General features: G+C 40.5%; 1 protein-coding gene across 4 annotated transcripts in view; it reads right to left on the bottom strand.

Annotated features, from left to right (window-relative positions):
• Window positions 1–417: 417 nt before the first annotated feature.
• LINGO2 (leucine rich repeat and Ig domain containing 2) overlaps window positions 418–14491 on the bottom strand; it is a 513818-nt gene continuing 499744 nt past the window's right edge. For 3 of the 4 annotated variants that reach the window (XM_048292100.1, XM_048292102.1, XM_048292101.1), the window contains one exon: window positions 418–3255. In XM_048292100.1, the coding sequence (XP_048148057.1) occupies window positions 1399–3219 (1821 nt within the window). In that variant the 5' untranslated portion in view covers window positions 3220–3255 and the 3' untranslated portion in view covers window positions 418–1398. Of the gene's footprint in view, window positions 3256–8286; window positions 8750–14491 lie in introns of those variants that run through there. The other variant, XM_048292098.1, reaches the window with a different exon arrangement.

Below are 14491 nucleotides of genomic sequence, written 5' to 3' on the forward strand. Positions count from 1 at the left end.
GAACTAATGTTCCACTTCTGTCTTCTCTCCATTAAAAAAGATTCCTAAAATCTGGAAAAATTCGCCCCTCTTGCTCTAAGATACTGCCCCTGAAAGGAACATAACCACATTGTTATTAAAATGGCATTAAGGATAGCTAAGTAATCTGTTCTTGGAAACTAGCTTTGCATCTCTGTGTTATCTACAAATATACAAGATGAGAATGACAGTGACTAGAGGTTCATTATATCTGGCAGTATGTTAGCCTTTTTGAGGCTATCATGTTTTAAATATTATTTTAGTATTATAAATCCCCATATTATGCATGAACAACTGTAGTTTACTTGGCATTGGAGAAGAGTTCATTCCTAGTAGCAGAGTGTTTGTATGTTTTAATTCAGTTGTATAAAGAGTAAGATGACCATATTTCCCAAGGAGTCTGCAGAAGGTATTATGCTCTTTATTTGGCCCAGTACACATTAACATTTTAACAGTAGCTTTGAAATTAAAATCAGGGCTAACAAAACCAATTCTCTCTCTTCAAGGTAGAACTCAACTCCTCCATGCCAGCATTGACTAGTGGGTTGCCTTCCCTGGGTGAGAACCAGGGCTGTATTACAGTAAACTGGTCCAGTGTGATATCACAGATATAAAAAATATTCCATTCTGTATCAAAACTAGGCACACGCCTTATATTTATATGAAGAGTAGATCGACAGAGTTGAGCGGTTTTGCTCTCAACTATTCAGCTCTGGCCTTCTACATGAGGAGAAAAATATCTTATGTTATTTCTAATTAGTAACTACAAGCATCTAATTTGGGCTTGGTGGTAGTTAAAGATGGGTGACATCACACTTGGGTCAGTAGTGGTGGATATCTAAAAGCATAACCTCTCATTTGTATTGCTTCAAAATGTACACAGTATAGATGTAGATTAAAAAAAAAAGCTACCAATTTTTTTGTTGTATTGAACCAACTAGAAGGGACGATGCAAAGTTTTACCAAATGAGATATATGGATACAAATTTCACTGTAGAGTGTGGTTTAGACAAATGTGTCTTTTTCTTTAAATATGTAAATCCTACACTGTAGGTTTTTTTCTTTTTCCTTTTGTAGCAGTAGAAAATGTTGAACAATTGTCCATGAGCATGAGCCAGTGGTTCATTGCTGATATCCCCAGAATGCCAGTATTTGCAATGCAAACAGTTAGTACAATTTCCCAGTTCTATGAAAGGCCCTGACACATCTGCCTCAAGGTCTGGAGGCTCTGTTGTATAACCACAAATAGTCTTTCCATTTTCATATAACCTTTTGATACACTGACAGCTGCATTAAGCTGCTTCTGCCTAGCGATTCCACATGCCAGGCTGTTTTAATTGGTTTTAATGCCACAGAAAAAGCACTGCTAGCAGAATACCATCAAATCATTTTCATATTGAACCTTCGTGGTCCAGAAACCTCCCCTTCAACCACAGCACCATTGTTTTTGCGAGGGACATATTCAAGGTCAATGCTGGTTTTGTGTTTGCCTTTCCCTCGGCTCCACACAAAAAGAAGAAGGAAACAAAATAAAACCACTCCAAGGAATGTGAAACAGCCCATAGCTGTGGACACCAATATTGTCTTAAGGTCCAGAGAGTAACTGTTCGCATTGGTTCCGTTAGAACTTGTGTCGTTGGAGTCTGTCATATACATAGGGGTCCTGTTGGCATAAAGGAAACGGTCTGAAGTAAACCCCTTTACTGTCAGGGAGGCCGAGTAGGTGTCATTCCCAGCTGCATTACTTGCAATACAGACATAGATCCCAGTGTCCTGGTCTTGGGCAAATCGGATCTCCAGGGTACCATCTCCCAGCACAGTGGCTCTGCCATTTGATTTAGTTGTGATCAGCCTCCGGCGTGGGGTAAGCCAGGAGATGGTAGGCTGTGGGTCCCCGTCAGCCTTGCACATCAACTGCACGGTCTGTCCTTCCTCCACTACCAGGTACTGCAACTTCTTGTCTTGTATCTTGGGCTTCTTACAGGTGAAGTAAAAGGAGAGAGCTGTGCTGTGAAAATCTCTGAATGACCTCTCTCTGACACTGTCTGGGCCAGCACACATTGGTGGTTCGCTACCAAACTGCAAGGTGGGCTGCCGCTGCAAAATCCAAAGAAGACGGCAGTCACAGGCCAGAGGGTTGTTGTTAATGCAGAGGACCTCAAGGCTTTTGGAGGAATGGAATACATTCTCTTCTAGGGTTTCTAGCAGGTTTTGGGACACGTTGAGCACGCGCAAGAATCGGAGCCCTTGGAAAGCATGTGGTTCAATGGTGCGCAGCTGTGCCCCCACCATGTGAAGCTCCTGCAGGCGCACTAAATCTGACAGCATGCCTGCTTCGATGGTGCTGATGGGGTTGTAAGAGAGGTTGAGATGTGTCAGGTAAACCAGGTGTTTAAAAGCAGAGTAAGGTACCGCAGACAGGTTGGTGTTTGTGATGGAGAGAGAAGTTAGGTTGAGACCGTACAGACTGTTGGCAGGCAGCATGTCCAGGAGTGGCCAGGCCTCTATCTGTAGGTCTTTCAGGCGAAACAGTCTTTTAAAGGCATATGCCGGCAAAGCGTTAATGTTGAGCTGTTTCAAATGCAGACTGATGAGGTTGTGGAGGTGAGAAAGAGCTTCTGTTGGTACGGCTGTGAGGTTGCATCTCTCCAGGGTAAGCTGCTCCAGGCTAAGCAGCCCACTGAAGGCCCTGTGTGATATATACACCAAATCATTGTCCCCAACCTCCAGGGATTTTAGGTTATGCAGATCTTGAAACATGTAGTCTAGCAAAATGACAATCTTGTTTTCACTTATATCAAGCTTTGTTAAGTTTGACAACCCAGTGAACACCCCAAGGGGGACCAGCTTCAGACGGTTTCCTTTCAGCCGCAAGGAGCGCAAGTTGAAGAGATTGTTAAAGGCTCCAGGCTCAACATTGGAGACAATATTGTCACTGAGGTCAATCTCCTCCAGCAACGGGTACGATGTGAATTCCTCAGGGTTAACACTTTTCAGTCGGTTCTTGCTGAGGTCCAAGATTTTGGTCTCAATGGGAATGCCTTCTGGAATGGACATCAGACGTCTTCGGTGACAGCTGACAGACTTGTTCTGTGCTGAGCATTCACAGCGGGCCGGGCAGCCCACGGTGGGGCTTGTGAAGACAAGCAGCACAGCCAGACCCAGGAACGGCTGCCAGCATGTTAGAGCTGTGTGACGCATGACTCCACTGATCTGGGCTAACCCTCCGTCACAGGCCTGTGGGGTGAGGATGGGAAAGGGGAGAAGTTAAGTCTGCAGAAAAAGAACAGTACCATTGCAAAGCAAAAGCATGTGTTTTCATACCAAACAAAACAATAAAACCTATTGTGAATGGCAAGACCAACAAAAAAGCAGATTTTACTTCAAGATCATAGGGCCAGTCAAAGGATTTGTTTAGCCAGCATTTTCCTCCAGATGTCAGAGAAGGCAAACCAGCTTTTCCTACTGCAAACAATAAACGAGGCTTCAGTCTTTTCTTAGTCTCAGTAGGTTTCCTCAAGAGAGTGCTATAATTAACCCAGAGATAAACTATGCAAAAAGAGCTAATAGCATTTGTGATAAGTTTGCAGCACTGGATTTCTGTGAGGTTATGTGAAACCAAGCTTATGCCTCCCATTAGTGTTTTAAGGCAAATCTTAATGATGCATTATAATCCAGAAAAGGAACTCCTTGACAATGGAAAGATTCCTTTTAACATTTATTGCATATATTACAGCTATAAATAGATGAAGCTTGTTCACGCATACGCATACACAATGGCTCAGATGAGGACGGAAGAACTGGTGCATCTCTGATTAGAATCTGCAATAGGACAAATCGATTCTTTGCTTTTACTGCACAAAGATATTTTGTGTGACTCTTTAGAAACCGAGACCTGAGAAGGGTTTACAGAATACATATTTGTACTTCCAAGATGTGTAAACCAGTTTTAGGAAGACAAAAACAAGATAAGATGAGCTGTTTGTGTTTAAGCAGTGCAATGTCCAAAGAAGCACCACAGATTTAACGGAAATTGCAGTTGGTAAGTGATTTATTCATTCCTGCCTTCAGGTTAAAAATGAGGATAGAAGAAGACAAGATAACCCCTATTAATTAGCTATCCTTCTTCAAAGGATGTCCTTTTCAGGTTTAGTCACCAAAGGCAAGAGACTTTTTCAACAGTAGCTACTAAATGAAGATGAACAAAAACCCATTTCAAAAGAAGAAGAAAGGATATAGGTGTTCATCAAAGGAAGGTGTGTTTGAGATGTTCAGAGTAAAGCAAACTGCAAGCAAGGACTGTAGAAGTGCCTTAACTCCTATGGTACAGCCAACTTGATGGGGCTAAGTGATAGTGCTGGGATTCAAGCTTCATAATATTAATAAGCCTTATAATGGGCCCCAGGCCTTGTTAGGCCTTTTCTGGATAGTTTAATTTGGGCTTCATTTTTGTTATACTTGTAAAAATATTTACATAACTCCTGCCTGTAACTACATCTCATGCCTGCACAGTTGACTATTGCCCATCTGGTCCTACCCGCAATGACAAAATTACCCAATGGCCAAGCATCCACCTTATCTGTGTCTTTGGGATTTGAGGATCATCTGGCTACTGTGTAAGAAGTTTGCAACTGACGTTTGAGTCAAGTTTTTTTTTGTCTATGTGCTATCACATGGATTGTAATATAAAAGAAATCCTCCTGTACACAGGGGTAAATACATATTAACAAGTATGGTACAACTAAATTGATGGGGCAGACAGCTATTTGAGCAAATAAGCTGTCTGAAGCACATCAGAATAATACTGAGTAAATTGCAGGCTGATGAAAAAGGAAGTCCCACCACTAACTCTGCTACAGGAACACCACACTCTGCTGGTACACAACTTGGAATGTAATAACTCACCAAATCATCCTGCCTGACAGAGAAGGGTTGCACTCTCAGACTGTGGATGATCAGAACAGTGGAGATTCAAGATGTAAGAAAAAGAGCAGGTATTTGGATCTGTTGATCTTTTTGTATAATAAAAATTTCTAAACAAGAACCGGGTGGTTTGGATTGTAAGCATTAGTACTATTGTAACTGGACTGAGAAATAAAGAGCTGTTGTGCTTTGTTAAAAACTGAAATGAGTGAAAAAGCATTTATCTTGGAACTCCATATAAATTGTGTTCTTTGACTGACCATACGTGAATGATGCACATATTACTCCTCTCACAACTCTGTGGAAGAATTTCAGTCTTGACTGATGTGGGTTTGTATTTCCATTTTTACACTTCTATGCAGAGACTATATATTAATATGAGGCACATTGCATGCTGGTTTTGACATATAGACTGGAGACTTGGATGAAAATTATTCTGTAGGATATTACCTATAAAAGCACATTTCCACTTTTTCTAGAAGGACAACCTACTGAGATTTAGTTTCCCCCTTAAATTGTAGTCTTGCAAGTAACTATTGCTAGTTATGTCCAGCTGTGACAAAGGTTTTCAGAGGTAAACTTCACTTCATTAAGCACTAAGTTGAAACTGCAAACCTATAGGGGACTGTGAGTTAGGTGTTTGCAATGAATTCAGATCAGAGAGCCTTTGGGGTGCTCTGATCATTACTTTCAGAGCTCAGTCTGTGAGGTTAGTGCTTTCATACTGATACTTCTGCCACACAGGGATTTCATTTCCTACCTTACCCATCTAATAATGTATGAAGCACAAAGTAAACAGGTTCAGTGGAAGATGAGCATTCCTGGAGTGTTTGGTTTAGATAGAAAAAATATGAAACGCTTTTTGCAGCTATCCAATCCACCTGGTAACTAAAACTTCTGAGGACTACAAAGTAGAAGGTGGACAGTATAAAAGACTATAAAAGGATTTTTTGACTGTGGCTGGAATATAGAAAAGTAGTGTTAATAAAGCACTTCAAACAGTAATAGTAGTCTTCTGCTAAGACACGCACACAGATAATGAGATGGATATATATTTATCTGTAAGGGTGTGTGCATCTCTGTGTATGCACTTGCAAGGAAGCAAGATTCAGGACTGAGATATGAGCTGGAGTGAATACATTTCAAAAAGGATAAATAATAAATTAAATATCAAGTCAGAAAAACTTGGATCAATAGTACAGGTTAGAAGAAAATAGAAATTAAATGTATTATTACAATTTACACTGATCCAGATGATACTACCATTCTTTCTGCTAAGCAAATCTGTGACTATATCCTAAGCTTTGAACTACTTTAAGGAGAAATTATTTCATCTTCATTACGTAAAAAATGTAACCTTATCTCAGGCTAGGGTTAAAAGGTCTAGCAAGTGAAATGTGTGGGACAAGGTGAATTTTGGGAGAAGCCTACAGTGATTTTTGACGATCTATTGCATATGGTCCCATTTGAATTTAATGAATGTAAAGTTGTATTTTTAGGACATGCCCAGTAACATCACTAGCTGGGCCTACCTTTTGCCTTCAGCCTAAGAATAATAAAGGGTACAGTTTCACCTGTAAAGTACATTTCATGTCAGTGTGATCACCATTATTTATTACTATACACCTGTTAATCAACAATGCTACTGTTACAAGAATCAGAGTGAAATAATGCCATTAAAAGATATTCTTCTCTGCAAGATGATTTCTTGGAGTGCAAAATTATTTTCCATATTTTTTTAGATTTGTGGGATGTTAATTAATTGGTGACTTCACTGGCACAGTGCTGAACTGTTAGTGTCAGTGTTCGACACGATGCCTTTCATTCCTGCTTAAACAACCAGCACTACATACTTTATCTTTGCCAGTATAGGAATTACCTCTAAACATCTGCAACATTGTAGTTTTTTACATCCCTCTCTTCATTGTGATACATACAAGAAAGTAAAGTGTATGCATGCAAGTATGTATACACACACACACATATAAATGTAAGCTAGAAGTATAGTCTTACTGTTCTGTGATTGTACTGTGCCTTGCACTACAGAGTACTTCCCTAAAATTATAGCTTGCTAGATGAAAATTCAAAAAACATAAATGATTAAGAACTGACAGTTTTTCTATGCTTGAACGTGAATGACAACCTATAAAATTGTTTTCCTGGCCTTTATGGAGTATTTGTTGTGTTTTGATAGACTCTAAAAAATGAAATACATGAAGTTGTTGTTTATTAAAAAATAAACTAATTACCTTCTTTTTGTCTTTCTCTGGTTCTGTTCTTTAAGTCCAAAGTCAGGAGTCAAGTTACTATTGGCTGATACTCTTTTTCAAAAGAGGACCCTATTCAAAGTTCAGCAGTGCAATTATGAAAGTTCATTAGAGTTATTAGTTAATAGTTCTGTTCAATCTCACCCAAACCAGCCATCTCTACTACTTTGAAATGCAAATCAGTTTGTACAAAGTTCTGAAGCTTTGAATCTTCCCACTAGTGCTTTACAAGAATGTACAGTGCCCTGTAGCTTTTAAATTGAAAAACTATAATTAAAAAAAAATTAAAAGCAACACACTGTGCTCTTAGAATGCAGGGCAATTCCAAATATCATATATAGGAATGTGCCAAATCATGCATATGTTACATATTTTTTCACTTTTCCCTTTCCCTCAGATGAATTTTGATGCCTCTAGAGCTGAAAGCTAGAGTGCACTTGACTATGGTCCTTTCCATGTCCCATCTGATGCTTCAGTATTGTATGGGACGTAGCTTTAGCCAGAAAAGCTCAGAAGATCTGTTTCTGTCATTAGCATCACATGATGCTCTGATTTCATAGCGTTGATCTTACCTTTCCCTCCCCTTTACCCAGTCTTTCAGACAAAAAACTCCAGTGGATCACATCAGAGATGACAATTTTGCCTGATGCTGAGGTCACTTAATAATATAGGTTCTAAAATACAGTAATTTTTTTACAAAAATATACTGTATTCAGTAAATGCCCTAGGATTAAATATTGCATGACAAGACAGACTTGTACTGGTTGTTCACTTAAATGCTACCAGTGAATCCTGAGAACCAGGTGAAGTACCTGTTTTAAAAATGTGTGCTGGGTTGACCCTGGCTGGACACTGGGTGCCCACCAAGTCTATTCTATCACTGCCCTCTTCAACTGGATGGGGTAAAAAAAATATAACAAAAGGTTCACACGTCAGGATAAAGCAGGGAGAGATCGCTCACCAGCTACCATCACAGGCAAAACAAACTTAGCCAAGGGAAATTACTTTAGTTTATTACCAATCAAATCAGAGTAAGATCGTGAGAAACAAACTCAAATTGTAAAAGATTTGCCCCAACCTCTCCCTTTTTCCCAGGCTTGACTTCACTCCACATCTTCTCTCCCTTCCCTGTAGGGCAGTGCAAGGTTTTGGGAAATGGGAGCTGTGGTCTGTTCATCACATTGCCTCTGTCACTCCTCATACTCTTGCCCAGCTCCAGCGTGGGGTCACTCCCACAGGAGACAGTCCTTGATGAATTTCTCCAACATGGGTCCCTCCCATGGGCTGCAGCTCTCCATGAACTGCTCCAGTGTGGATCCCTTTCATGGTGTGCAGTCCTTCAAGATGGGTATTTTTATGAGCCTGTGTTTAAGGATAATAAATTATTCTGCTGTGTAAGGTTGTTTCTCCTCTGAATGCTGAATTTTAGCATTGCTGTATTTTAAAGCAGGGAGCACATACTGAGGAGTATAAATGTTTCTGTCTTTGCATGGCTGTCATCATCTGTCACACTTCAGCAAGCAGTAAGCCAAAGCCATTGTTCAAATCTTTGCAACAAAACAGCGTTGCTGTTGTGCTGAGCAGACAGATACTGAATATGTGCAGCTAAAACTACTGAATTACTGTGGTGCAAAATTTTGACCAGCTCAGTGTGGTTTGGGAACTCTTTTCTCACAGACTTATCTCTCAAGTACCTATTGCAGTCTTCTTGGAAGAGCAACTGATCTGGCTTTCTTGAACACTCCTTTCGTGCTGGACCAGGCGAGGTAAGGGCAGGAAGGGTGAGGAACCTTTGCTGCTGGACTGTGCCCAAGGTGGCAATGGTAGGAAGTGTTGCCCAGGAGATGAAGGGAAGATAAGAGACTGTGGTGATGCGTGTTTTTATTCTGTTTTTATATGTTCTTTGTATATTCTTTGTACCCCAATGGTTCATCCCTACCTTCCCTACCTCCATTCCCAGTTGGTTTGTCCCAGATCCAAGCTGCTCCCCCGGTGTTCCCTATATGGTTGTTCTCCTCCCCTTGGTTTAGTCGGTTCCCCACCAGTCATCCAAACGCCTCCCGTTATTCCCGAAAGTTCAATGTCTATCACCTAAGCCCTCCCTGTTTATCCTTATTGTGGTCCTCGTCAATCCCCTGAGATCCTGCCCCTTCTGATACCTCCCCCCTGGAAATCCCCTAAACCTAGACACCCCCATTGGGGCATGTGATCCCTTTCCCCCCACCCCTCAAGGCTATTGGCCTATGTCAATGTCTATCCCTGTCCATATCCCTCCCCTGACGATCCCTATTGGTCGCCTGTTAAGCCATCCCCATCATAATGCCTCCCCTTATAAGGTGTTGCCCAAAGCTGCTCTGGACTTGTCCTCTGTGGATACCTTCTAATAACGTTGGGTGACCTTCTGTGGCAAGCCTCCCCACTACTTTTTATCTCTTCCCTTCGTCTAAGGCTGCTGACTGCTACAGTGTCTGGAGCTTGTGCTCCCCTGGATAGAGCAGAGGCTTCAGAGGAGCAGGTGTAAAGCTCTATGCCTCCGGCTGCTCCCCACTCCTGCTGCACACTGCTGGAGCTAGCCTGGGCAGTGGACGGTAGCGGTCACTGCAACAAGAGACAAACTGAGATGGTTCTAGGTACAGCCAAATGACACATGAAAATATTAGTCACTTAGAAATGTTCCTACAGCAAGACACAATGACACTAGGAGAATGTATGAAATCCTGACTGGAATTTTCTGACTCGACTAAGCAATTTGGACATTCCCATCATATGTTCTTTCAATGAAAGAGCCAGTTTGTAGCAAAGGCTTTGCCTCACCAGGTCTTGTGCCTGGAATTTATCTAAGCTTAGTGTATTGTTCCCAAATTCTATCACAGACTAAGTCAAGACTGCCTATACACTCTCAAAAGGATGATTTTTCTTTAAATCAGAGCATATCAGAAATTATTCAAATGAACCTAGGTGTTCTACCTTCCTTGTTTCTTTCATCAAGCCTTTATGCTTATGCAGAGATTTTGTTCTCTCTCCCTTTATTGATCTCTTAAACATCTCAGCATTTAAATAAACTGAAAACATTAAGTAGCTGTCTGCATTCTGATAATAAATAAATTTACGAATCCTTGAGTAACAAGTGGTTGTTGCTACAACAACCACTAGTCTGACAATTCATTGAATTGGAAGCAAAGTTTTGATTTAATTATTCTGCTGTCCTAGGATCATTCTTGTCCACTAAGTCATCAGTAAAAACTCCCTGGGCTAACATCAACTCAAAAAACTAGTCAAGTTGCATTTGTTTTCAGAAGAAAAGATGAGACCCAGGTCATTAAAAAAGACATAATGCAGAAAAAGAAAACAAAAGCAAAAAGAGCAACTAGAGCAACCTTCTTTATTTACTTATCCAATAGAATTATTTTAAGATTGGTTAAAATCTTTGTATCAGGTGTTTTAAAACTAAACAAGTGGGTATAGTTTTTACCCCAAACACTTATATTTTTGTCTGAATCTAAGTGAAAGAAGCATGTGTGCCAAAAGACAGAAGGCAAGAAAATCACAGTGACAAATTCATGTAATTATACAAATTATCTGTACAAGGCTTTGAAGTCCAGATTCTTCAAATTAAACAAAGAAATGATGCCATCACTACACCTTCTGTTTTTAAAGCAATGTTTCTAAGATTAATTTACCGATTTCTTTCAGTTTTCACATAGAAAGTGAACCTCAGGAAGAAATCTGAAGGAAAAAATAGTAAGTCTTAACGATTGTCTCGCAGGAGACATTTCATGCATAAATAACAGGAAAAGAAACTGAAAATGTTTGCAAGAATTGTAGAAACTTCCACTGACATTTCTACTGACCTTGCTGATAAGTTGGAAGGGAAGAAGATTATGAAAAGCTTATATGAACAATTACATGAAGGCTGTAAATGATGCTTGGATGTAAAATAAAATTCAGACATTTTTGGTGAAGGTTAATGATATAAATCAACCATAGAGGGATGATAGCCCTACTATCATACCCACACAATCAACTACCTTATAAAAATTGCAAATATTTGCATAGAAACAGTTTTTGACAAAGAATTCTTAGTTGAATAAATTAATGAGCTACTGTGAATGACAGATCTTTTCTATCATCAATTCCTTCTGAATGCAGAAGCAGATTTTTGAAAGGTAGAATTATATAAAATTTCTTTTGCACACTTCACTTAGCTCGATTCAATAGTATTCCTATTTTACTGGTAAAAAGTGATGTTGCTAAGAGATAATTATTCAGTGGCAAAGACCAGAACAATATAATTACTGTGGCAATAGATGTGTTGATGTACCTAAATACGATAATGCAATAATAGAGAAAGAGCTAGACTGATATCTCTGAAAACAGTACAGCTTTTAAGTAGTTCGTATTGCATTTTGTTAGGGCTGCTTTGTATTGGAAGACCAGACACTTGTTGTAGATGAACTCCATCCCTAGACCTGGTGTTAAGTATCTATGCATGGTAGCCCCCTGAGTGATATGTGACTTCAAAAACAATGCACGAGTCCACATTTTAATGAAGTTGATTTATCCTAAGGGTTACAAAGCAAAATTCCATTACACTGTTTCACTGATGATTCTTGCAAGATTTTAATGTTCCAAATACTGACAACAACTTATCACAAGGGAAGAAAGGTGAAGTTATTGTAGTACAGGAGGGAAAGTCATATGACAACAAAGAGCTAAATTTGTTAGTCTTGGGGAATGCAGCAGACCGAAAATTTAAAGATTCTAGAAAAGATTAAAAATCTCTTGCAAGTCAGGATTCATTACTTCAAAGTGGACCTTGTGTTTCACAGTGTGTCTAGGCAGGTGAACCTTAAAACGCTTTGCTACCACGAACAGGACACTGGCGAGAGAATGTGAAAGTGTTAAATACTATACTTGGTTTTCATATCTGCTGTAACTAATGAATTCTGAATAAATGAACAGAAAACTAAATTAGTATGAAGGCTGACTGCATTGATTAAAGAGTAGGATGCTTTTTTCAACAACAACTCTACATTAAAAGTTTATCTTCCTCTTGAAATAAACAGTCTTTCTTCTAAAACTGTCTGGGCATAACACAACAGATGACATCTTTGTGGCCTGGACGGTTTCTCTTATGTAGAAAAACAGGGATGGAATTTCCTCTGAAGTTTTAATTCTAATATCCAGCTACTCCTCATCTTCAATGAGTGAAGATCTCGGTGATGGAAAGCTACTGAAAAAAAGAGGAAGCTGCTTTAAATCTGGATTGGTAGCAGACTTTTGAGGGCTAATACATTCAAGCATACTTGAATTTCACTTCAGTAATCTATTTAGGAAGCCACAAGCAATCTGCACTGTATCGAGATCATTGTAAGTGTCATAGGTTAGCAAGCATAGTCCCGGAAGGGATGTCCTTGCTAAGGGGTGCTTACAGTTTCCTCTGGGAACTGATAGAACCTATCAGTGGCCAGTTTGAATATAGACAATTCTCTAAGCCACTTAAAGTTGTGACCGCCTCTGTGATCCACATTTAAGAATAGGCAAACTCCCCCCCCAAGCTCTCTCTCGTTTCCGGCGCTGGGACAGATGGCTGCGGGCCCCGTGTGGGGGCCAGCGAGCCTGGCCAGGCCCTGCTCGGGTCAGGCCGGGCCGGGCCACGGCCATCCTGGAGCCATGGACCTGTTCCAGCCATGGAACCCCCCCACTGCCTTGCCTTGGGCAGCCGGAGCAGCTTGGCTCTCCCCCCTCTCCACTGCGATAAGAAAAATTCAACATTCCAGCTGCAAAGCTGCAAGGCTGAGGTGAGATTAACCCTTTTACTGCTGTGAAGAGCTGAAAACCTGAGGGAAGAGAGAGAGGAGATGCTTAAAGCTGAAATTCTGTTGTGAAGCTATGATATATCAGAGTATCCCGTTGTAATTTCATGAAGATATGCAGGGTGGAGTGTTCAACTCGTAAGCAAAAGCACCTGCGCTGAGATAGGCAGATGCTGAAGCAGCTGTAATTTCATGAGAAGTTTGGACAGGGAGAGATGGACCAGATGAGGACTTTTGCTCCAAACGGGAAAGGAGAAAACCTCAGTCCCTAGAGATGGACCAGATGAGGACTTTTGCTCCAAACGGGAAAGGAGAAAACCTCAGTCCCTAGAGATGAACCTGATGAGGACTTTTGCTCCAAATGGGAAAGGAGAAAACCTCAGTTCCTAGAGATGCTCCCAGAGATAGTCCTAACAATGAAGATGAGGAAGACCCTTTGCTCCCAGGGAAGGAGAAGGGCCTCTGTTTTTGTTTCTGAACAGCTCAACCTTAAAATTGTACCCCAAAAAACTTCAAGAGTGGACCTGCGAACACGGGAAAACCAATTGCTATCTGTGTGTGACCTTGAACAAGCTGCAAGTCGGGGGAAGGGACTCGCAGGCAGAGAGACTCCTCTTCCTAAATGGACTGAACAATATTTGGAAGTGGGCGGCTGTCTCGTTGTGATAATGTTTTCATAGCATGAGCAAGAAGAGACTTCTCTTTCTAAATGGACTGAACAAGGTTATTATGGAAGTGGTAAACAGACTGAACATCTTATGGGTTGTCTTTTCACATTGTCAGTGGGAGAAGGGAGGAAGGTGGGGGGAGGAGGAGAGTTCTGAAGGTGGTATAATTTTTTTTTTTCTTTTCTCCCTTCTTTTAGGTCTGTTAATAAACTTCTTTATATTCTTTCAAGTTTGGTGCCTGCTTTGCATTTCTCCTAATTCTTATCTCACAGCAGATAAACAGTAATGAGTATTTTGGACCAAACCACTACACTAAATTGGTGTTTCCGCCCGGTTACAAACCGAACCCGCGACAATAAGAAACATTCTTGATATAACCTGTTAAAGATGGATGTTTCCTTCAAATATGTGAACATTAAAGTCCAGAGAACTCTGCTGTCCCAGTCATGTGCTGACTTCCTTTTGTTGGTAACTTTGACAATATGTTTTGCAAGCTTCTTCCTGTTGGCATAATGTCATTTTTGTTAGCTTTAAAACCAAAAATTCTTATTTGTTATCTTGCCCACACATGAAATCTAGGTGACAATTTTCCCTCTTATTTCCTTCTAAGAGAGGCAGACAGATTAATGTGCCATGAGGAGCTGAGAACTTTTTCCCTAGCAGCTCTATGTTTGAACAGGGCAAAAGTGAAACCAAAAGTACTTCAGAGGGTATGGGTCTGGTAGAGCTAATTCTAGTGGTGACCACAGTCCTGTGATTGCGGTCACCAAAAAGGGTTTCAAGCTATTTAAATCTACTG

This window comes from Corvus hawaiiensis, chromosome Z (assembly GCF_020740725.1).
Source record: "Corvus hawaiiensis isolate bCorHaw1 chromosome Z, bCorHaw1.pri.cur, whole genome shotgun sequence".
In the NCBI taxonomy this organism is placed as follows: Eukaryota; Metazoa; Chordata; class Aves; order Passeriformes; family Corvidae; genus Corvus; species Corvus hawaiiensis.